The 25,641-nt window shown below is 38.8% G+C and overlaps 1 protein-coding gene across 1 annotated transcript in view; it reads left to right on the top strand.

Annotated features, from left to right (window-relative positions):
• Positions 1-664: 664 nt before the first annotated feature.
• scfd2 (sec1 family domain containing 2) overlaps positions 665-25,641 on the top strand; it is a 585,419-nt gene continuing 560,442 nt past the window's right edge. The window contains exons 1-2 of the mRNA XM_039751194.1: positions 665-1,564; positions 5,488-5,656. Coding sequence (XP_039607128.1) covers positions 751-1,564; positions 5,488-5,656 — 983 coding nt within the window. The 5' untranslated portion in view covers positions 665-750. The remainder of the gene's footprint in view (positions 1,565-5,487; positions 5,657-25,641) is intronic.

The raw sequence follows: 25,641 nt of genomic DNA, 5'->3' as shown, positions 1-25,641 counted from the left end.
CATGGAAAAACTGTAGAAAACTGACAAGATTCTCAGAGTACTTATTCAGATTAAGCAGTAAAGTGTTAATGGAAATTAAATTTGATATTACTTACGATGTTTCCTCCATTATTGATACCTACATACAAAGTAGTAGATGTGCAGAATTTGCTAAAGTTCATATGAGTGTGGGAAAGGTTCTATATAGGTAAAATTATTATTATTAAGTTCATCTGGTAACATATTAGCATAGTTGTATAATGTTCTGAAATAATGCACTTCTGAAACTCTGTGAAGTATTGCACCAGTGTGGCGAATGAAGATAGTGTTCATTTGTAGAATCATACCATGTATGAATGTTCCAAAACATCACCTTAAGACGAAAGTGTCTGTTCATGCCATTTAAGTTATAGCGATGTGCTATGATGTGAACTCTTGCGGTTAAAAGTCCATTTAGTATTTCATTTAATTAGATGGGAATCCCTTCATTTGATTTTTCATCTTGTTAAGATGCGTTATATCAGGAAAATGAAGTTAGGGGGAGTAGTATGTTTTTGATAATCTAAAATAACCAGCATTCATGGGCAAATATTTTTCCCAAGGTTGTGAAAATTATCACATGCATTATCAGTGAAACTAAAAGCGCAGAATGACTATGTCATAAGATCGCGCTTCATGCCACGTCACAACTGAGAGACGAACTCATGTGCTTGTGTTGACACTCCGTTAGTTTGACAGCTGGTGTTTTTGCACTTTAGTTTCTGTAACGACATGTCATCTGTACTGGCATTTCCATATGCTCCTCAGCAAGCGTGGGGGATGGTATTTGCGAAGGTAAAAAGAGCGGTGGTCTTTATGGACGATGCGTGTGCCGAGAGTTTGCATTGGACCGGAGGGGCGGTGAAGTTATTCGAAGCTGGGGCTGTGGATGTCAAGGCATTTTCAAGCTTCGAAGCCGGAGCCGCGAACCAGCCGAAAGCCGTATTCGTGGTGAGCACTTTATTGAAAGGGAAAACTGCTGACGTGATTAAAGACATTATCAGCCTCAGCGCCTTCCGGTACAGCATTGTAATCACGGCTGTCGCTCACTCTGTGCATCTATTCGCCAGCAATATCAGCGTGGAAGCTGAAGGGTACCCCTTGTTCGAGCAGTTTGAAGAAAAGCTCTGCGAATGGATGGGAAACATGAATTACACAGCTGAGGTGATGCACGCCTCCCTGCTCTTCTGCCCGCTATCCTCTCATTTGCTTTCAACTCCTGCACTTAGTCGTCTCTTCCCCCTCATTCCCGAAGATGTAAATTCGATCAATAGGACCCGTCCTGATAAAAAGAAATTCACCAGTTTCACGGATGTTGATTTTGGTTCTTTGCCTGATGAACTACAAATTTCAATTAGAGTCCTCGTCTCAAGTCTCAGTGCAATGCTAGACATCTTGAGCATAAAGGAAGAATGCTTTGCTGTAGGGCCCACCAGTCGAATAATTGCTAGCGAGCTAGCAAATAGTCTTCATTGTAAAAACAGAAGAAAGGTAGCACAAAACAAGGCTTCCTTGCTGTTCATTGACAGAACACTAGACTTGACAGGTAAAGTATCAGCCTGAAACGTGTGACAATCTTTAATACACCCTATCATTGCATTTATTACTGCATTTCAGTGCAGTTAGTTCAATTCTTAAAATATCTTGCATCTGTTCAGCTTTGTTTAATTTATGTAGAGATAAATGAAAACAGTTCTACATATTCCTGCAAAAGGCAGCTTTCATAATCTTCAAGTAAATTTTCTTTAGTTTTCATTTATAGTCCAAAGACACAAGGTTAGGCTAGCATTTCAACTTTATCTAGGGGCAGACATGAGAGTGTGGATGCTTTCTGTAAATGGCCTAAAATCACTTCAAGATTTAGCTTCAGGGTGGGCTTTTTTTTTTACTCTGTAGTAGGACCGTACTAGATGAAGTTGGGTCAGGAATTTAATATTTTTCTAAAAAATGTAGGCATCTTATTTTTCCTAATATGTTCTTGCAGTCCATGTAGGGGTAGCAATTCCTATAACAATCCAGTATGGAGATCATTTAATAGGAGTAGTTCTAGATTGGTCTTAATAAAGAAGACATTATAATTGTATCTGGCAATGAAGGGTGGCATAGTATTTAGCACAAGGGCCCATATATAGAGTATGTGGCAAACTTAATAACATGGAAATTAAGCTGATTTCTTGTTGTATTTTGCAGTAGAGGTTCAATATTTCAAGTAATTAATGCAACAACAACAAAAAGTGACATGAGCTTGCTGTGGAGCACTTCAGAGGCAGATTGCAAAGTGAAAAATATGATTAGATTTAGGAAACCCATCTAATTCACATCCACATAATTTTCAACCGTTGGAGAAAAAATTGGCATTTATAGATGTGTCAGAAGGATAGGGCATCTCAATTAATAAGACACATAAATACCCACTTTGGAGTTTAAATGTTATTGACAAGTTGCTTTTCTGTTGAACTCAGAAACCTAACAAGTGAGTGTAAGGTTTTTTAGAGTTCTTCGATTTCCTTCCACATCCCAGATTACCACTTGTTAAATTAAATGGGAACTGTAAAGTGGCCTGATGTGCATATGTGTGTATTGGGGTGCTTTTGATGGTATTAATTTGATCTTGATGTGATTAGTGTGCCCATGATGGGCACAGCTGGATCAGGAGCTTTCTGAATTGTTAGCATCAAAAAGGACAAGTAATATAAGCATGGACACATTTTTTTTTGATATTTGACGATAGAGTTGCTGATGTTGACTGCATATATTTGTTAGCAAGTTGTAATTCTTCTTAGTTCGTAGCAATTCCTCAAGTAAAGATTGTAAAGTTTTACAGAATGTTAGTAAAATTACTAAATTGGAAATGTAAACAAGCTGTTATCTCAAATATACTTTTAAGATGACTTTAACATCATATAGCTGTGTGACATTCTAAAAATAAACATTTCTTAAATTTGAATTACTGAGTAGCTTTTACACAAGGTGTCCATCCCCAGATATAATTGCCTATGGACATATCTGGAAATAAATAGAAAGTATTTTGAAGCAATGCATTTGTGAAAAAATGTAATGTTAAAGAGGCTCCTAACTAAACAGAGCACTTGAGGGTAAGCTCTTTTATAGTGAACAATTGCAGGAATTGAATTTAACAATTATATATTCTGTTATACTAAAATGTTTATATATTTCTTAAAGTGATAGTGTGAACATGTATCCATGCATCTACACATTGTCACAAGTGGTAATCCAGTTAAGAGTCGTGGTGGGGCTGGAACCTATCCCAGCAACTTTAGATACAAGTCAAGAACTAAACCTTGACAAGGCACTTAAAAAATGTAAAACAATAATTTGCATGTGAAAGTTTGATTTTGTGAATTTTACTGATCAAAAACAGATGAGTATAATCAACTGATTAAAATAATAATTATATGCCCTGACTAAACACTTCACAATTTTTCATTTAAGTACTGTGGTATCACAGGAGTCATTACTGGTAGATTTTCATCTGTGTATACACTTATGAACCAACTTTAATTAGTACAGGATGGATGGAAGCATAGCAATGGATGCAAGGAAGGAATTAACCCTGGTGCTATACAAGTTAATCACATGGTAACTCTTCTTGCTCTTGCTCTCACTTTAGTCTCTTTATTGTGCACACGCCACTTAAGAGGACATTGATTGATAAAGAGATCCATGAAAAAACAGAATATCTAAACTCCATATAAAATGCATTCCAGCGTGACATTAACTGTGGTTCATCAGTGAGACCAGTATATCAACATCTTGCACCGTATTGTACCACATACTGGTGTTAATAAATGTAATATAAACTTATTATCGTGTCAATAGCATGGTGTAAAATAAGGCCAACATAAATACTAAATTGTAATATATATACTTTATATATATTTAAAGCTACGTATCCCTGATTGGCTTACTGACTTACAAGAAACTTTTGTCTATTTGCGGACAATCTGACGGAAAATGGCTTTTACTGATGGATCAATCTCATGTCCCTGAAGCCCAGAAAAAAATTCACTGAAAAGTTAATTTAATCATGAAAAAATCAGAAAACTACAATGATGTTTTACATTGGTCAGGGCAGTTTTTGTGCTTGTCTAGGTTTCAGAGTAGTACAGTTGGTAGCATATCCTACTGTAAGTAAGTGGCATTGGGGTGTGAGTCTTGTCTATATCTATTTTTTAAAAATATTTGATCATGATTGTATTTGTGTTAAAATGCTGAAATATATGCTGAATAATATTTTGTCAGTGTGATGTAAGTAATATTAATTATCAAAAGGAACTGTTTATTACTATATAATTATTTCTTACCATAAAAATATCCATCCATCCATTTTCTAACCCGCTGAATCCAAATACAGGGTCACGGGGGTCTGCTGGAGCCAATCCCAGCCAACACAGGGCACAAGGCAGGAACCAATCCTGGGCAGGGTGCCAACCTACTGCAGGACACACACAAACACACCCACACACCAAGCACACACTATAGGGCCAATTTAGAATCGCCAATCCACCTAACCTGCATGTCTTTGGATTGTGGGAGGAAACCGGAGTGCCCGGAGGAAACCCACGCAGACACGGGGAGAACATGCAACCCGGGTCTCCTAACTGCGAGGCAGCAGCGCTACCACCGTGCTGCCCACCATAAAAATATTGTCTTACAAAATCTAACATATTTACACCATTTAGTCTTTACTTCTCTCCCTTTCGTATGTATCAAGATGTGTATTTCATGTCAGTCTATATTATTTTATTGTGTATTTGTGTAGAAGTATAATAAATCTTTTGATTCCATTTGAATTTTATATTGCTGCCTTCTATATTCTGTAATTTAAACTGATAAGATTGTCAAGTTCCCTTAAGAAGTCATAACTTTTGTCATCTGCTGGTTGTCAATTTTGAATTATTCTTTTTATTTGTTCTTATGTCTGACATGCTTCTGCACAACTGTTTATCTGTGAGTTAAAAGTTATCACTTAACTTTCATGAGTGTGTAATGAGTTTTAGTAATTTCTCTGTTACTATATGTACTGTCATGATTACTGTTAGCCATTCCAAAGGAAAAACAAAATTGCAAGAAAGCCTTAATCACTTACTAGTTCTTACTTACTTCTAAGTATTTTTGATATTCACCCCTGTTTAGAATAATTCAACAAAGTTTAACTACATATCTGAATAAATACATTTGCAAATGGAGTTACTAGTGCGTATTGAGTCTCTGGAAAGGCATGTATTATTAGTCTACTAAAGTTAATGTATACAGTTAAATTGCTGGTTACAATGCATTGTCATTTTTGTTTTGTAACAGAAGTAACACTGCATTGAATGTTTAGTACTGTTTAAAGTAAACTTAATCAAAGTATAGTCATTAATGCAGGTAGTTTCATTGTGTGATGGTGTTTTTATTAATTTATTTTTGCTTCTTTTTTTCTTCTTCTTGTATTTCTGCCAAAAGGTCCTGTTGGCCACCATGGTGACAGCCTGGCAGAGAAGATTTTATCAACTCTTCCTTCATTACCAGGTCACAATAGTGATGTTATGGTTGATATGATGGAACTAACTTGCCTTCGCTGTGATGAAGAAACCAGGAATATCATTGCTCCAGGCTGTTTAGCCCAACCAAAGTAAGGAGAATTATTTTTTCTTTGAAAAAAATAAATCTTATTCTCAATCCTAAATTATCGTAGAATTGTTGTGGAAGTTTTTGGAAAGGGAAAAATAACCTACGTCTTTTATAATTCTTAGACAGGTACATGCTTTACGCTTGCACTCTGCGCTTTTTTGTTCTTTAAACTTATTTTAAGTTCCATAACTACACACATCACTAGGCACAATACCCCTTTATTTATATATACCAAGTTTTATGATATAGTTTTCAGAATAAGTATATTTTCTGGGGCCACATATTCCCTGAAAGTTTGGTGTTTTTATCCCTCTTCCTTTGCTAATTGGCCAGCTTCCACAGAAGACAGTATTTTCAAAACAGATGAACATAACAGAAAAATAACAGCTGATTTAATTTTATTGTAATTGACAGACAACAAGCAAGTATATTTTTTTATCATATTACTCAAGCATTGTTTAGAAAAGCACCCCATTATTTCCCTGTTTCTCTCAATAACCAGAACATGTTAACATATAAAATATATATCTTTTTTTATATATTAATCTCAAGGCAGAAGCATGGTACATGTATTCAGTTAAAGCACTCTATGCTCTATGTCTGCATAGTTTGAATTCATTTAAGAGTATGAGCCGTACCTATTGGAAAAATAAAATGGTTCATGTAGTTAAATTCTTAAAAATACTTTAAAATAAGCTTAAGAAGGTGAAGATTCTGACAGTAGCATCATGTGATGGTATGGTGTCCCTAAATAGAACATTGTGGACTTACTTTTGGTTGTCATTTAAATATAGTACATGGTGACAGTTAGTGATGTTTGCCTACAGAATAGTCAACAAGTCAGCATCTGTGTATATAGGGACACCTGTGAGGTACTATGCAATTCTTGCCAACTCAGGTCTGTCTGTGAACAGCATCTGAAATTGCCACCTCTGTGTGATATCAAATCTCAGTCTTTACTCTTTTGATATGCAGTTCCTAGTTGGTGGAGCGAGCTGACCACCTTCATCAAACCTGGTGACTCCTTTAATGTGTTTAAGATGTGATTGGAAAAATGCATCTGTAAAGCAAAGGAAATAAATGTAAATATGAAATAAGTCTATCGTAACCATCAGCCCAAATGGATGGAAATATCAGCATGATCAATTTACACTGATTGTTGCCCAGTTTTATTGATTACAGCATAACATAGGCTAATGTAAGTTATAATGTAGGCTACAGTAGGTAAAATACAATAAATTAACAATATACACATCTGCTTTTGGGGAAGTCTGATTGAGGTATAAAGAATCGGGTTCTTCCACTCTGTTTCATCTGCGAATTAGCTGCTTGGAAATGGGTAGCACCTCCACCGTGCTGTTTTAGGTCAAATGTCCCTCCATTGGTGACTGAATAAGCTGGACTGAAAGCTTATTCATAGCTACAGACAGGACTGACCCACTGCCATTCTGTCTCCCACTCAGACCTTATACCTCAACAGCCTCTTTCATAAGCGGATTTGGATTAAATAAAATCACTGCGTGTAGCATCTTGTTTTGGACCTTTCTTTTCTTCTTCAAAGTGTGAGCATAGAAATTCTACAAGGAAGACACTAACGCATAATCTGCACCTGCAGTGTTTCTCTGTCTGCAATGTTAGTGTGACAAGAAAATGAAAGTCATTCACTCTGCTTGCATAACTGGTTTGGTTTTTAATCATTCTTATGTTATCATCTGTATTTTGAAGGGCTAGTGTATATATGGAATTAGTGATGTCAAAAAAAACCCCCAATACTTTCAGTACCAGTCGATACCAATGTTCCAAAAACATAACTTTTTACAATATCAGTACTACCAAATGACAGTCGGAACAGCACACATGCATGACTGCAAGTTACTCCAGAAGCCACCATAATTTGTGAGAAGAACATGAATAAGAACTAAATATAAAAGTGGCTCACAATGGTGTTGATACAGCACAGCATCAACACATTTTGAAAAGTACAACAGTAGAAGTCATGTTAGACTTATATATTACAAAGGTGATAAAACGATGTTGTGATGAATCAGTTTTTTATACCATGTCCAATGCAGTCTGTACAAAGGAATGGAAGCTTTGCATTCATTTAGTGAGTTCGTCTAACACATCCATAGATGTATGTTTATGCATGCATTCCTTTTTTTTAAGTGGTTTGTACAGTTGATAGTCACGGGGAAAATACTTAATGCACCATGCACAGTTATGCATTTACAGTGCATCCGGAACGTATTCACAGCGCATCACTTTTTCCACATTTTTTTATGTTACAGCCTTATTTCAAAAATCGATTACATTCATTTTTTTCCTCAGAATTCTACACACAACACCCCATAATGACAACGTGAAAAAAGTTTACTTGAGGTTTTGCAAATTTATTAAAAATAAAAAACTGAGAAATCACATGTACATAAGTATTCACAGCCTTTGCTCAATACTTTGTCGATGCACCTTTGGCAGCAATTACAGCCTCAAGTCTTTTTGAATATGATGCCACAAGCTTGGCACACCTCTCCTTGGCCAGTTTTGCCCATACCTCTTTGCAGCACCTCTCAAGCTCCATCAGGTTGGATGGGAAGCGTCGGTGCACAGCCATTTTAAGATCTCTCCAGAGATGTTCAATCGGATTCAAGTCTGGGCTCTGGCAGGGCCACTCAATGACATTCACAGAGTTGTCCTGAAGCCACTCCTTTGATATCTTGGCTGTGTGCTTAGGGTCGTAGTCCTGCTGAAAGAAGAACCATTGCCCCAGTGTGAAGTCAAGAGCGCTCTGGAGCAGGTTTTAATCCAGGATGTCTTTGTACATTGCTGCAGTCATCTTTCCCTTTATCCTGACTAGTCTCCCAGTTCCTGCCGCTGAAAAACATCCCCACAGCATGATGCTGCAACCATCATGCTTCACTGTAGGGATGGTATTGGCCTGGTGATGTGCGGTGCCTGGTTTCCTCCAAACATGATGCCTGGCATTCACACCTAAGAGTTCAATCTTTGTCTCATGAGACCAGAGAATTTTGTTTCTCATGGTCTGAGAGTCCTTCAGGTGCCTTTTGGCAAACTCCAGGTGGGCTGCCATGTGCCTTTTACTAAGGAGTGGCTTCCGTCTGGCAACTCTACCATACAGGCCTGATTGGTGGATTGCTGCAGAGATGGTTGTCCTTCTGGAAAGTTCTCCTCTCTCCACAGAGGACCTCGGAAGCCCTGACAGAGTGACCATTGGGTTCTTGGTCACCTCCCTGACTAAGGCCCTTCTCCCCCAATCGCTCAGTTTAAATGGCCGGCCAGCTCTAGGAAGAGTCCTGGAGGTTTCGAACTTCTTCCACTTACGGATGATAGAGGCCACTGTGCTCATTGGGACCTTCAAAACAGCAGAAATTTTTCTGTAATCTTCCGCAGATTTGTGCCTTGAGACAATCCTGTCTCGGAGGTCTACAGACAGTTCCTGTGACTTCATGCTTGGTTTGTGCTCTGACATGAACTGTCAACTGTGGGACCTTATACAGACAGGTGTGTGCCTTTCCAAATCATGTCCAGTCAACTGAATTTACCACAGGTGGACTCCAGTTAAGCTGCAGAAACATCTCAAGGATGATCAGGGGAAACAGGATGCACCTGAGCTCAATTTTGAGCTGCATGGCAAAGGCTGTGAATACTTATGTACATGTGCTTTCTCAATGTTTTTATTTTTAATAAATTTGCAAAAATCTGAAGTAAACATTTTTCACGTTGTCATTATGGGGTATTGTGTGTAGAATTCTGAGGAAAAAAATGAATTTAATCAATTTTGGAATCAGGCTGTAACATAACAAAATGTGGAAAAAGTGATGTGCTGTGAATACTTTCCGGATGCACTGTAGGTCTGCTAAAGGCAGCTGAAGAAAACTTCAGATGAAGTGGCTTTTTGGCTTGCCTGCACTGATGAGAAAATTAACTGCTGCATTTTTTAATCCCAAAAATAACATTTTATTTAGTGATTTGAAGTACAAACCAATTATGCCAGTTAGCAGGATGGGCAAAATGATGTACTTCATTACTAAATATAGATATGCAAACGTTAATATGTCATTGGTTTGGTTTTTGAAGGCAAACTGATGCCCATTCATCATGATCCCCAAAATGTGACAAGAACAATGAAAGCATATATGTTATATATTTGAAAGGTACATTGGCGAGTATAATGCAGTCTACCAGTTGAACTGCAGGTCCGGTTAATATTCTGTTTCTGTATTTGTACACAGGCTAAGCAATAGCAAACTCTGATCACTCATATAAGATACTTTTAAAAACAGCATAACAAGGGTTATTTTAACAAGAAACAATGCATTATTTTAAAGCCAAAGAGATTAATTCCACAAAGGAAATTAAAGTTTGCACAAACTTTAAAAAAGCATGGATGAATTTTGAAAATTAAAGCTCCGGGTTTTTGCTTTTATGTTCCAATATGGGGTTATAAGGTATGGGTGGCAACATTAGTGGTGTTTGTGGATGAACTTCATTGTCAAGAAACAACACAGGACACAATCAAGTGCCAGTGACCTGCTACTACTATTAATAGACTTGAATTAATTTGGTGCTGCTTCATTAACAACATGCAAAGTGAGGTCAAATTAATCAGATTAAATGAACGCATTAGGGTTTTGTTAAGGAATGTAACCACAAAAAATTGATATTAATTGCATGTATTCATGGTCATTAATCACTAGCTCACATATTTATCATGTTCATGAATACAAATAAAAATAACTATATACAATGAAAGCATTTTTTATGAGTTTTATTTTGCAGACCTGTGTTTCTTAACAGTTCAAGCAGGAAGGGGTGCACAGTCAACTATTCAAATATTGATATGCAGAGCCTGCAGTCTGTTACTCATTTCTCAATTTCACTGTTCTTGCACTAACCAAATATTTATTAAGTATGCTTTATTAGTGTTCTGTTGTTAATTATGGCTATTTGTTTATCTAAATGTGCCAACTAACTAAGGTGGAGCCCTTTGGATCCTATTTTAAATTGCATTCACAGGCACATCTTGAGCATGGGAAAGGTGCTATATAAATAAAGTTTATTATTATTAATAATAATACTAATATAATAATAATATTGTATTTTTAATTACTTCACTTTAAAATGCAATTTCCTATGATAAATCTATCCATCTATCTATCGATAAATTAATGTACACCATGACTGTGGGGGAAAAAAAATCTTAGACTTGAAACTATGTAACTTGACCTTTAGGCAGATTTATTTTTCTGGTGTTTCTGAAGGTAAGTTATTTTTGTAGTTCACACTTTCAAGGCTCTAGCAGTGTGCCAAAGCTGGAATGTTGTGTTTTCAGCTGCTTGCAATGAATGTGAATTTTCCACTTCAGCATTATTCAACTATGATTTTCAGTATTCTCTGTTGAATTAAAAAAATCAAATGTCTTGACTGCAGCTGCATATTGGTAAACTACCTGTGGTCTGTGAATATTTCACAAATGTGTACAGTGCATTTAATTACTTTGAGGAGTAATATGAAATATTTTTGGAGGGAAAAATGCTTATATTTATAGACATTAAATAGAATTGTACAAATACTGAATAATTGGTAAAGATGTATGAGAACAAATGTATGTTCAAATTTAAAATGAAAGTCAGTAATGGTGCACGTGGCAGTCAGTGCCTTTATAATTTCCATCAGATAAGTACATGTATGTCTTTTATCAAATAAAAATAAATTGTCTTTTATTTAATTAATTTAAAAGTGCTAATAGTTACTTTTGTCATACACTAAATATTTTGTTGTGGAAAATGTTGTGCATAGGAATTACAAAAAATAAGTAGCAAAGATAAAATACGGTGTACTTAATTGAACCCTTAAAATAACACAAGAGTTAAATCTGCTTCAGGCTGTTAAAAGTATTAAAGACTAATAAAACTTCAGAACCTGATTGGATTTTATTGGCAGTATTACAAGAAATGAAAGACATTATTTATAAACCTTTATTCAGCATTCTTCTACAGTCACTTCAGAAGGGAAAAGTACTTGATAACTAGAAAGTTGCAAATGTGACTCCAATCTACGAGAATGGAGACCAGTATGTCCTATGTCTGTGCTCTGCAAAATTATAGAAAGTATAATAATAAATAAATTAGAAGAGTACCTGTGTGAAAATATTATACAAAATACTATTCAGCATGCATTTGTGAGAAGAAGATCTTGCTATACCAATCTGTTCTTTTTTTTAAACAGGCTACTGAAGCAGTAGACAAAAGGAAACCAATCATTTTCTTAGAGTTTCTTAAAGCTTCTGATACAGTCTCACTTCAGATTAATTTTAAAACTGGAAGCTATTAACATCAGAGGTAACTTTAAAAAACTGAATTTCAAGTTGGTTAATCAGCAGGAGACAAAGAGTTCAGATAGTAGGCTTTGCTGCAGGTGCAATTATCAGTTTAGTACTTCAGGGGTCTTTTTTTGGACCATTACATTCTTTTAATTTATATTAATGATGTTGATTCTGTAGTTGTTAGTAAACTTGTTATTTTTGTAGGTTATATTGGAAGCATAGCAAGTACTGAGGAGACAATAAAGTTGATTCAGAAAGACCTGAACCATCTTCAGAAATGGGCAAATGCTTGGAAATGAAGTTTAACATAAAAGTGTGAAGTGCTACACATACAGGACACAAATGTTAATCATACATATAGGATGGGAGAGACAGTCTTACAAGAAGCAACCTCAGAAAAAGATTTTGCGTTTATGTAAAAGCAAGGCACAAAAGCAATTTAAAAGACAAATAAAACATTAAATTAGAGGGATTTCATGCTCAGACTGTCTTAATGTACCAGCAAGAATCCTTCTAGAATTTTGTATGCAGTTCTGTCCACCATGATACAAAACAGATATAGCAACTCTTGAAGATGTGCAAAGGGTAACCTCAGAGTTCATCTTAGTACTTGAGAACATGTCCTACTTTGACAAATTCAGAGGATTAAACCTGTTTAGTCTTGAACAGAGGAGGTTCCCTTAGGCTCAGCATTGTTTTGTGCTTTAAGGAACAACTTTCTGAACAGTATATTAATAGAGAAGGACTGCCTTTCCAAGATTATGTACATTTTTCCTTTTGCTTTGGGGACATTGGAGTTCACTGTAATTACTGTAAATAATTACATTTTTTTCTCCATTGATTTTTGTGTGTTTTTATTTTTGGACTGTATTAAAAGGCTACATGATGCTGTTTGGTTCCTGCAGGTGTAAGTAACCACACCTTTGTGTAGAAACCCAATATTTTTCTGTTTGACTCTGTGTCTTAAATCTCTCCTGCTGGTCCTCTTCAGTCCCAAACTACAAAGATGCTCAATGTGTAGTTTGGTTTCCAAATTCTCACTACACACGGTGTCACAGAGATTTAAGACATTTTGTTAAGTTATATATAATAAAGAGTATAAAAGGGAGATCATCACAAAATAGTCAGATGTGCAAATAAGAAATGTAACTATACTTAATATATTGTGACTATAAACATGAACTTGAAATAGATTTAGTATATTGTACAGATTTTCATAATTATGCCTGCTGTAGGCATCAGTAAAATGTGCCCTGTAAAGATACATATTCACTTGTTTCAGTGTTTTGTCATGGAGGGTCCTATGGTGAACCTATTTTCCCCTTTATATTCTTTATCGTGTGGACTTAGCAAAAATGCCTTGTGGTCCCCGGCCAGGACGCCCAGGAGGACGAGAGGAGGGCTTGTGCCTCCTCCAGACCGCGAGGGGGCGTCCGTCCTGGTTCTGTTGGGGACCACGGGTGGAGGGCTTGGAAGCCCAGCCCTGTAGGGGCCCGTGGCCACCGCCAGGCGGCGCCCCGATGCCGGTTTATCCCGTGTGGTCCGTGGCCGGGGCTGGAGCCCGGCCGGGATGCCTTGGAGGACCAGAGGAGGGCATGGGCCTCCTCCAGACCAAGAGGGGGCATCCGTCCTGGTTATGCAGGAGGCCTCGGGTAGGGGGCTTTGAAGCCCAGCCCTGTAGGGACCCGTGGCCACCGCCAGGCGCCCCAGTGCCTAATTGTCCTGGAGCCCAGCACTTCCGCCACACCAGGAAGTGCTGGGGGGAAGACTTTATGTGGCGCCCGGAGAGCTGCCAGGAGGACAGCCGACACTTCTGCCACGCTGGGGCGTGGCTAAGGAGGGAATGCCGGGAACACCTGGGGCTCATCTGGGAGCATTATTTAAGGGGCCGCCTCCCTTCAGTCAGAAGCGGAAGTCGGGTGGAAGAGGACGGAGCGAGAGGAAGGACTGGAGGCGGCCAGGAGAAAAGAGGCACAGGACTGTGTGGCCTGGACTTGGGGGAATCGGTGCTGAAGGCACTGGGGTTCGTGAGTGCACAGAACATTGTATATATTGTAAATAAACGGTGTGTGGGTGAACAATATGTTGTCTGTCTGTGTGTGTCCGGGCCAGCGTTCACAGTCTTAAATCCAATGCACTTGTCAATCTATGTTTAAATATACTACTTCAGTTCAGCATTTCCTCCCCCCTTCCCTTCTTTATCTATAACTCCAGGCAATTAGACAGAGTGAAAAAACAGACAGAAGTGTTATACGTAATACATTTTATTATCACTACTGCCACACAAGCAAATAGAATGAGGCTTTTAGACCAAGACCGTACAGCCTAATAATTCTAGATGTATAATTTCAGGTGGGGCACTTAACTTATAGTTGAATTTGATTCTTCCTGGTCAGCTCATCATCTGCACAGACCTAGGCAGCCTGCTTTCTTCAGGTCATCATTTGGTCCGCTTTCATCAGGATGTCAACATGGCAGAGAAAGAGCATGCCTTAGCAAGATTCTCTCTTTATTGTCCCTGTGTAGTTCCTGACAAGCACACCTTCCTGGGCCATTCAGCAATGGAATAGCTTATGCACAGCCCCCTGCCTCAGGTAATTTTGTTTCTTGCCAGAATCTTTCAAATAAACAACCAAACCAAACATTCCTAAAGTTTTTGGCAGTAGAGAAAACATGGGTTTGTCCATTTTCCTTACATTTTTAACATTATAACAAGTAAAAATTAAATAAAGACAAAGAAAAAAGATCTTTCATGGGTGGTAATGCCTACAAAATCATTCAAACTTATAGTACATGTACAGAATTTATAAACATCTTCAAATTCGAAAGTAAGAACAGGCGTAACTACAGTGTGTATACAGTGCATCCGGAAAGTATTCACAGCGCATCACTTTTTCCACATTTTGTTAGGTTACAGCCTTATTCCAAAATTGATTAAAATTCATTTTTTTTTCTCAGAATTCTACACACAACACCCTATAATGACAACATGAAAAAAGTTTACTTGAGGTTTTTGCAAATTTATTAAAAATAAAAACATTGAGAAAGCACATGTACATAAGTATTCACAGCCTTTGCCATGAAGCTCAAAATTGAGCTCAGGTGCATCCTGTTTTCCCTAATCATCCTTGAGATGTTTCTGCAGCTTAATTGGAGTCCACCTGTGGTAAATTCAGTTGATTGGACATGATTTGGAAAGGCACACACCTGTCTATATAAGATCCCACAGTTGATAGTTCATGTCCGAGCACAAACCAAGCATGAAGTCAAAGGAATTGTCTGTAGACCTCCAAGACAGGATTGTCTTGAGGCACAAATCTGGGTAAGGTTACAGAAAAATTTCTGCTGCTTCGAAGGTCCCAATGAGCACAGTGGCCTCCATCATCCGTAAGTGGAAGAAGTTTGAAACCTCCAGGACTCTTCCTAGAGCTGGCCGGCCATCTAAACTGAGCAATCGGAGGAGAAGGGCCTTAGTCAGCGAGGTGACCAAGAACCCAATGGTCACTCTGTCAGGGCTCCAGAGGTCCTCTGTGGAGACAGGAGAACTTTCCAGAAGGACAACCATCTCTGCAGCAATCCACCAATCAGGCCTGTATGGTAGAGTTGCCAGACAGAAGCCACTCCTTAGTAAAAGGCACATGGCAGCCCGCCTGGAGTTTGCCAGAAGGCACCTGAAGGACTCTCAGACCATGAGAAACAAAATTCTCTGGTCTGATGAGACAAAGATTGAACTCTTTGGTGTGAATGCCAGGTGTCATGTTTGGAGGAAACCAGGCACCGCTCATCACCAGGCCAATATCATCCCTACAGTGAAGCATGGTGGTGGCAGCATCATGCTGTGGGGATGTTTTTCAGCGGCAGGAACTGGGAGACTAGTCAGGATAAAGGGAAAGATGACTGCAGCAATGTACAGAGACATCCTGGATGAAAACCTTCTTCAGAGTGCTCTTGACCTCAGACTGGGGCGATGGTTCATCTTTCAGCAGGACAACGACCCTAAGCACACGGCCAAGATATCAAAGGAGTGGCTTCAGGACAACTCTGTGAATGTCCTTGAGTGGCCCTGCCAGAGCCCAGACTTGAATCCGATTGAACATCTCTGGAGAGATCTTAAAATGGCTGTGCACCAACGCTTCCCATCCAACCTGATGGAGCTTGAGAGGTGCTGCAAAGAGGAATGGGCGAAACTGGCCAAGGATAGGTGTGCCAAGCTTGTGGCATCATATTCAAAAAGACTTGAAGCTGTAATTGCTGCCAAAGGTGCTTCAACAAAGTATTGAGCAAAGGCTGTGAATACTAATGTACATGTGATTTCTCAGTTTTTTATTTTTAATAAATTTGCAAAAACCTCAAGTGAACTTTTTTCACGTTGTCATTATGGGGTGTTTGTAGAATTCTGAGAAAGAAAAATAATTTAAATCATTTTGGAATAAGGCTGTAACATAACAAAATGTGGAAAAAGTGATGCGCTGTGAATACTTTCCGGATGCACTGTAGATTTTTTCAAAATAAATTCTAAATTGAAACAGCTTGAAAAAAATCTTTTTTTTAATCCTAAATCATGTATGTCTTTTCTCAAGCTGGGATGTTCAGTGTTGTTTGACTGAAAAAAAATATTTAAATCATTTTAGCATTAAATGACTCAAACCACCTGAGTCAAACACCAGCAAAACCAAGGAGCTAGTGGTGGATTTTAGGAGACCCAGGCCCCTCCTGGACCCCGTGATTAGAGGCAACTGTGTGCAGACGGTGCAGACCTATAAATACCTGGGAGTGCAGCTGGATGATAAATTGGACTGGACTGCCAATACTGATGCTCTGTGCAAGAAAGGACAGAGCCGACTATACTTCCTTAGAAGACTGGCGTCCTTCAACATCTGCAATAAGATGTTGCAGATGTTCTATCAGACGGTTGTGGCAAGTGCCCTCTTCTACACGGTGGTGTGCTAGGGAGGGAGCATAAAGAAGAAGGACGCCTCACGCCTTGACAAACTGGTGAGGAAGGCACTCTCTATTGTAGTCATGGAGCTGGAAAGTTTGACGTCTGTGGTAGAGCAACGGGCGCTGAGCAGGCTCCTGTCAATCATGGAGAATCCACTGCATCCACTGAACAGGATCATCTCCAGACAGAGGAACAGCTTCAGCGACAGATTGCTGTCACTGTCCTGCTCCACTGACAGTCTGAGGAGATCATTCCTCCCCCACACTATGCGACTCTTCAATTCCACCCGGGGGATAAACGTTAATATTACACAAAGTTATTGTCTGTCTGTTATACCTTCATTGTTATCACTCTTTAATGTAATATTATTCTTTATCAGTATGCTGCTGCTGGAGTATGTGAATTTCCCCTTGGGATTAATAAAGTCTATCTATCTATCTATCTATCTATCTATCTATCTATCTATCTATCTATCTATCTATCTATCTATCTATCTATCTATCTATCTATCTATCTATCTATCTATCTATCTATCTATCAGGCTTATATTATTGTTAATGTCATGTGTACAGAGTACACTAAATTTCTTACTTATATGTGCCAGTTACCATGCTACATGTCACCATTCTTTGTGAGTATAGCTACCTTACCTTGAAAATTCAATGAAGGTGTTCTGAAGGTGAAGGGTAGCTATATTATGTACTAGCAAAATACCTGCGCTTCGCAGTAGTGTGTTAAAGAAGTAATGAAAAAGAAAAGGAAACATTTTGAAAATAACGTAACATGATTGTCAATGTAATTGTTTTGTCACTGTTGTGAGTGATGAGTGTTGCTGTCATATATATATATATATATATATATATATATATATATACACACACACACACACACACATAAACTTATATATACATATATATACACACACACATATATACATACATATATATATATATACACATACATCCATATATACATATCTACATATACACACATACATATACATACACACACACACACATATATATACATACACACACATATATAAACATATACTGTATATACATATACATACATATCAACATATACTCACACATATATATGTAAATATATATATGTAAATATATTCATGTAAATATATATATATATATATATATATATATATACACTCTTTGGGGTGCGAGTGTAACCGACTCGACTCTGCTTTTTCCTGCGTTGTGTAAATAATTATCACGTAGGCACGTTGGGTTAGAACACAAGCTTTTATTTTCCTCTTCCAGTAAACCCCTTTGCAAAACAAAAGGAAAGAAAAAAACAGAGCGTCACATACACGTCTTCTTCCCTCTGCCCCTACAGCATCCACTGGTAGGAATGTAAGTTAAATGTAGGCATCATTGCATAAATTTTTCTTCACCATAGAAATGTAAAGAGTAAATTCGCCTTACATTCCAACCAAAGATATTTGTGTCGACTAAATAGAACTTGAAAAGATATATTTTTTCGATTGTGATCGTGGAATTCAGATCGAGTTGACGCGCACTACATCGAGCTCGCGTGCTATTGTGGTTTCGCCTGCATGCCTCAATAAGTCACCCTCCCCTCGCTCTTACTTTTTTACCGTTCATCTAATGATTACACTGAGTATGGCTTTACCAAAACAATCATTGATGGCGAATAAAGTATCCGTTATTCATAAAGCTTCAATTGGTGATCTGTCTTTCTGTGTTAACCGCATATTTTTTCATACGTCTCAAACCAAGGGGATGCGAGGGTAAAATGAGTTGGGAAGCGCACATACATACTCAGTGCACCCCCTCTCGGGAATCGAACCTCGGACGTCAGTGCTAGAGGCGAAGCCTCTACCATTGCGCCACAGCGTGTGGTTTGTCTATTTGAGAGTATGTAGATCGGGGTATATATATATATATATATATATATATACTGTATATATATATATACCCACGCTTCGCAGCAGAGAAGTAGTGTGTTAAAGAAGTTATGAAAAAGAAAAGGGAACATTTTAAAAAATAACGTAACATGATTGTCAATATACAGTAATTGTTTTGTGAGTGTTATGAGTGTTGCTGTCATCAAAGATTTGATTATCATTATTTCTTTCAATCAGGTTCGTATTTGTAGGATGTGTTGTGTTCAAGTTACATTCTGTGTTTGTCAATCGTTGTAAAGATAACAGGTTTCATTCATCGATTTGTTTCTTACTGCATCAATAAACAGCTCGTCTTCCTCTTTATCTGAGACGTGACACACTGCATGCACGGGTTTTTTTTTTACACTGTCTTCCTTTAGCGGGACATTGACTTTTTCCACCGTGTGCTTTGTTTCCGCAGTATCTGCACTTATGAATATGAATGTATGTATCACACGCTTCATATTTTTTTGCTGCCTTCTCAATTGTGTAATTCGTTTTTTTTCAGCACTCTTTGGAACTGTTGCTTTTTGTCTGTGCACTGCGTCAATTCACGTGAGCCGCTCGGTGTACATGCATCGAAGGTTCCCAGCTGTGCTGGTGCCATCTCGTGCGATGTCCACGGCTGTATTTAATGTTAGCTAAGACCTGGCACTTAAAAGTTTCTCTCGCAGTTTTGCTGAGTTTGTGTCAAACACCACCCTGACCATTTCATCTTCCTCTGCATAAGCACAGTCCTTCACCCGGACAGCGGCAGTGTTTCTATTGGATTGCTGCTGACGGACGGCCTTATATGGGCAGGCACCGAGCAGAAGTCTATTATAGTATATGGACGAAAAAATAGGTTCCAGTTATGACCATTACGCGTAGAATTTCGAAATGAAACCTGACCAACTTTTGTAAGTAAGCTGTAAGGAATGAGCCTGCCAAATTTCAGCCTTCTACCTACACAGGAAGTTGGAGAATTAGTGATGAGTGAGTGAGTGAGTGAGTCAGTCAGTCAGTGAGTCAGTGAGTGAGTGAGTGAGTGGTTTGCCTTTTATTAGTATAGATTCCAAACTGTGAAGTTTGTCGATTTCAATTTGTTTTCTGGCAAGCTACAACTCTGTTGTTTGGATATTTACCGTCACTTTATATTATGAAAGTTCTAATCAATAGCAGTTAATGTAAATGATAAACAGTGATCTTTGAAGCATTGTACTGAACAACATAGAAGCTTTAAAGCAGCTTATTGCACACCGTGGGTGCACTTGTTTAAACTTACCCTTTAGTCTTACGGTAGTTTAAGAAGAAGAAATGCACTTTACCAAACAAAACTAGAACTTTAGTCCTTGGGAAAGACTTACTGAAACAGATTAAAATAGACATTGTATAATACACCACTTCTCAGCTTTAAATTGTGTGCACTTGCTGCTCATTACAGTCCATCACCAGGATTCTACATGACTTCGCCAAGTGACAATTGCTTGTGTATAAACAGAAATGTTTGCTTTGAGAATTAGTACAGAAAATAAAAGGTAAAAACCTAGAAAGGCAGCAGAATTTAAATCAATGTAATTTTTGGCATGAGAGTCCTCTACAAGCTGAGGGAGGTGGTCCAGAGTGAACTCAGGAAAGATTGGCATCTACCAGTTTTTGCTTTTCAAATGCACCCCTGACATCCACACCAGTCTTGTATCCAACATACAAGAACAAATAGTGAATACTAGTATATGCATAAAAAAGTGAATTCATCAAAAATAAAAATTCAACAAATACAGACCTGACAAACGGAATGAAAATTAGTATCACAGTGCCGGCACTGAGGTTTTCTCAAAACATATACAGTGAACCTCGGTTCACGAGTGTCTCGGTACACGTACAACTCGGTTCACGACCAAAAAGTTTGCCAAACTTTTGCCTTGGTTCACGACCACACACTCGGTATATGAGCAAGCCTGTTTATCTTTCGGTCTGTGCACGCCGATGATTTCCGCACGTGTTGCATTGTTCTCGGTCAGACGTGCCTGCCTGCCTGCTTTCGCTGTGAACTCTTTGTGCTCTATTCCATTTCCCTTCCGGTTCATACGCGCCAATTACTGTATTTAAGCACGTGTTGAGCCGCTCCCTGTTCATTGTTCTCAGTCAGACGTGCATGCTTTACCTATGATCTCTTTGTTCCCTACAGTATTTCATGTGCTTTTGCAGTTGGCTTCTAAGCAAGTGAAGAGTGGTGAGAAGAAAGTTTTGAAGAAAATTGAAATCGAAGTAAAGAAAGAAATTATTGAAAAGTTTGAGCGTGGCATTTGTTTTATTGATCTTGCCGCAGAGTACAAGAAGTCAAAATCTACTATTTCGACTACAGTAATCCCTCGCTATATTGCGCTTCGACTTTCGCGGCTTCACTCTATCGCGGATTTTAAATGTAGGCACATCTAATTATATATCACGGATTTTTCGCTGGTTCGTGGCTTTCTGCGGACAATAGGTCTTTTAATTTATGGTACATGCTTCCTCAGTTTGTTTGCCCAGTTGATTTCCAAGGGACGCTATTGGCGGATGGCTTAGAAGCTACCCAATCAGAGCATCAGGAGGTGTTGTGCAAGTCAGTGCTAAAAATTAACCATGTTTTTGATGTTGTAACTAAAATAGTTAATTTCATCAGGACAAGAAGACTGAATCACAGACAGTTTGTTTAACTGTTAGAGGAGCATGAAAGTGAACATAGTGACATAGGCTACCAGACAACTGTGAGATGGCTCAGCCTTGGCAAGGTGCTTAAAACTGTATGGGACCCGAGAGCATAGATTCAGGAGTTTTGTGAAAAGAAAGATAAGGACATTCCAGAGCTCTCAGATACTCACTGGATTGCAGATCTGGCCTTTGCTGTTGATGTGACTGCACTAATGAATGAACTAAATACCAAGCTGCAAGGCAAGGGCCTCTTTGTACACGAAATGTATAGCTTGGTGACAGCTTTCATGGGAAAGTTGAACTTTCTTTCAAGTCAATTAGAGGGCAACATTCTCACTCACATGCCAACACTAAAAGAAGTCACACTATCAGCTCATCACCTCCACAAGTATTCATCCATGTTAGGGGCAATGCATGGTGAGTTTTCAAGAAGATTTGAAGACTTCAAAACAGATGAGAGTGAAATGCACATGATTTCTTCTGCCTTTACTTATAGTGTGGATAATGCACCCAGTGATGTCCAGCTTGAACTCAATGATCTGCAGTCTGATAATCTACTGGCCGAACATTTTAAGTCAGTATCACTGGTAGAGTTTTATTTCTCTCTCAAAGAGGAAATCTTCCCACACTTGAGGAGACATGCTCAGAGGATGCTGGTTCTTTTTGGATCTACCTACATCTGTGAACAAACATTCTCAGTTATGAAATTTAACAGATCCAGATATAGATCCACTCTCAGCGATGATCACTTGTGTGCTGTCCTTCACATATCCACCTCAGATATTCAACCTGACTTCAGTGCACTTGTTCCATCCCAAAACAGGCTAGATTTCTCTCACTGAACACCAAAAGAACTGAGGCAAATTAATGTGATGTTGGTCTTTGAAAACTAGTTAATAAAGTTATGATGCTATTTTTTAAATGCTGCAAAAAATGCACATTTTCTAAATTGTTTTTATAAATGTTCCTTAAATAGTTCAATAATTTTGTGCTCCACACTTGTTTAATTGACTGACATCTTTGGTTTACTGTAAGTTGATGCTGCTATTTTACGTTAAGTTATGATGCTAGTTTTTTTAAACATTGCAAAAGTTTTTGTGATTGTTCAATAAATAGAATTATATATATATATATATATATATATATATATATATATATATATATATATATATATATATATATACTGCTCAAAAGAATTAAAGGAACACTTTTAATCAGAGTATAGCACAAAGTCAATGAAACTTATGGGATATTAATCTGGTCAGTTAAGTAGCAGAGGGGGTTGTTAATCAGTTTCAGCTTCTGTGGTGTTAATGAAATTAACAACAGATGCACTAGAGGGGCAACAATGAGATGACCCCCAAAACAGGAATGGTTTAACAGGTGGAGGCCACTGACATTTTTCCCTCCTCATCTTTTCTGACTGTTTCTTCACTAGTTTTGCATTTGGCTACAGTCAGTGTCACTACTGGTAGCATGAGGCGATACCTGGACTCTACAGAGGTTGCACAGGTAGTCCAACTTCTCCAGGATGGCACATCAATACGTGTCATTGCCAGAAGGTTTGCTGTGTCTCCTACACAGTCTCAAGGGCATGGAGGAGATTCTAGGAGACAAGCAGTTACTCTAGGAGAGCTGGAGAGGGCCACAGAAGGTCCATAACCCATCAGCAGGACCAGTATCTGCTCCTTTGGGCAAGGAGGAACAGGATGAGCACTGCCAGAGCCCTACAAAATGACCTCCAGCAGGCCACTGGTGTGAATGTCTCTGACCAAACAACCAGAAAGACTTCATGAGGGTGACCCAAGGGCCCCATGTCCTCTAATGGGCCCTGAGCTCACTGCCCAGCAGCATGCAGCTCGATTGGCATTCGCCATAGAATACCAGAATTGGCAGATGCACCACTGGTGCCCTGTGCTTTTTACAGATGACAGCAGGTTCACCCTGAGCACGTGACAGAAGTGAAAGGGTCTGGAGAAGCCATGGAGAACATTATGCTGCCTGTAACATCACTCAGCATGAGCAGTTTGGTGATGGGTTAATGATTGTCTGGGGAGGCATATCCATGGAGGGTCACACAGACCGCTACAGGCTTGACAAAGGCACCTTGGCTGCCATTAGGTATCAGGATGAAATCCTTGGACCCATTGTCAGACCCTATCCTGGTACAGTGGCTCCTGGTGCACGACAATTCCTGGCCTCATGTGGTGAGAGTATGCAGGCAGTTCCTGGAGGATGAAGGAATTGATACCATTGACTGGCCACCACACTTTCCTGACCTAAATCCAATAGAACACCTCTGGGACATTATGTTTTGGTCCATCCAATGTCACCAGGTTGCACCTCAGACTGTCCAGGAGCTCAGTGATGCCCTGGTCCAGATCTGGGAGGAGATCCACCACAACACCATCTGTCATCTGATTAGAAGCATGCACTGATGTTGTCAGGCATGTATACAAGAACACAGGGGCCATACAAAGTGCTGCGTACAATTTGGAGTTGCTGCAATTCAATTTTGGCAAAATGGACTAGCCTGCCACATAATTTTTTCACTCTGATTTTGGGGCGTCTTTGAATTCAGGGCTCTGTAGGTTGATCATTTTCATTTCCATCAAGCGATGTGGCATCCTTTCGTTCCTAACACATTACCCAGTCTATATCAGTATAGATATCCAGGAGGATTTCTTTTTCCCATTGAGATCTGATGTGTTTTCAAAGTGTTCCTTTAATTTTTTTGAGCAGTTTATATATATATATATATATATATATCTATACTAATAAAAGGCAAAGCCCTCACTCACTCACTGACTCACTCACTAACTGACTCATCACTAATTCTCCAACTTCCCGTGTGGGTGGAAGGCTGAAATTTGGCAGGTTCGTTCCTTACAGCTTCCTTACAAAAGTTGGGCAGGTTATATCGAAATTCTACGCGTAATGGTCATAACTGGAAGCAGTTTTCTCCATTTACTGTAATGGAGATGAGCTTCAACGCCGTGGGGAGTTTCGTGTGACATCATCAGCCTCCCGTAATCACGCAGTACATAGAAAACCAGGAAGACCTCAAAAAGCGCTGAAGAAAACATGCATTATATAATTGAGAAGGCAGCGAAACAATAAGAAGCGGCGAGTGACATATACAACCATATTCATGAGTTCTGCTACTTGAAACAAAGCACGATGTAAACCTACACTTTAAATTAAGTTCATAGACAGGCTGCGCTGGCGTTTGTAATTTAGTGCCTGCCCATATAAGGCCGTCCGTCAGCGGCAATCCAATAGCAAACTGCCCACTAAATATTCACGGGTGAAGGACTGTGCTTATGGAGAGGAAGATGAGATGGTCAGGGTGGTGTTTGACACAAACTCAGCGAAACTGCGAGAGAAAGTTTTAAGTGCCAGGACTAAGGTAACATTAAATACAGCCATGGACATAGCAGGAGATGGCACCAGCACAGCTGGGAACCTTCGATGCATGTACACCGAGTGGCTCACGTGAACTGGCGCAGTGCACAGATAAAAGCAACAGTTCCAAAGAGGCTGAACAAAACCAATTACACAATTGAAAAGGCAGCAAAAAATATGAAGCGTCTGATAAGCATATTCATAAATCCAGCTACTGCGGAAACAAAGCACACGTTGGAAAAAGTCAATGTCCCGCTAAAGGAAGACAGTGTAAAAAAAACCCGTGCATGCAGTGTGTCAGGTCTCAGATAAAGAAGAAGACGAGCTGTTTATTGATGCAGTAAGAAACGAATCGATGAATGAAACCTGTCATCTTTACAACGATTGACAAACACGGAATGTAACTTGAACACAACACATCCTACAAATACGAACCTGATTGAAAGAAATAATGATAATCAAATCCTTGATGACAGCAACACTCAGTAACACTCACAAAACAAATACTGTATATTGACAGTCATGTTACGCTATTTTTAAAATGTTCCCTTTTCTTTTCTAGCTTTTTAACACACTACTTCTCGCTGCGATACGCGGGTATATATATATATATATGTATATATATATATCCCGATCTACATACTCGAATAATGGATACTTTATTCGCCATCAATGATTGTTTTGGTAAAGACATACTCA

The sequence above is a fragment of the Polypterus senegalus genome, chromosome 4 (assembly GCF_016835505.1).
Source record: "Polypterus senegalus isolate Bchr_013 chromosome 4, ASM1683550v1, whole genome shotgun sequence".
NCBI lineage: Eukaryota > Metazoa > Chordata > Cladistia > Polypteriformes > Polypteridae > Polypterus > Polypterus senegalus.
Note: the sequence above shows the minus strand (reverse complement) of the source record. Positions and strands in the feature narration are given on the sequence as shown.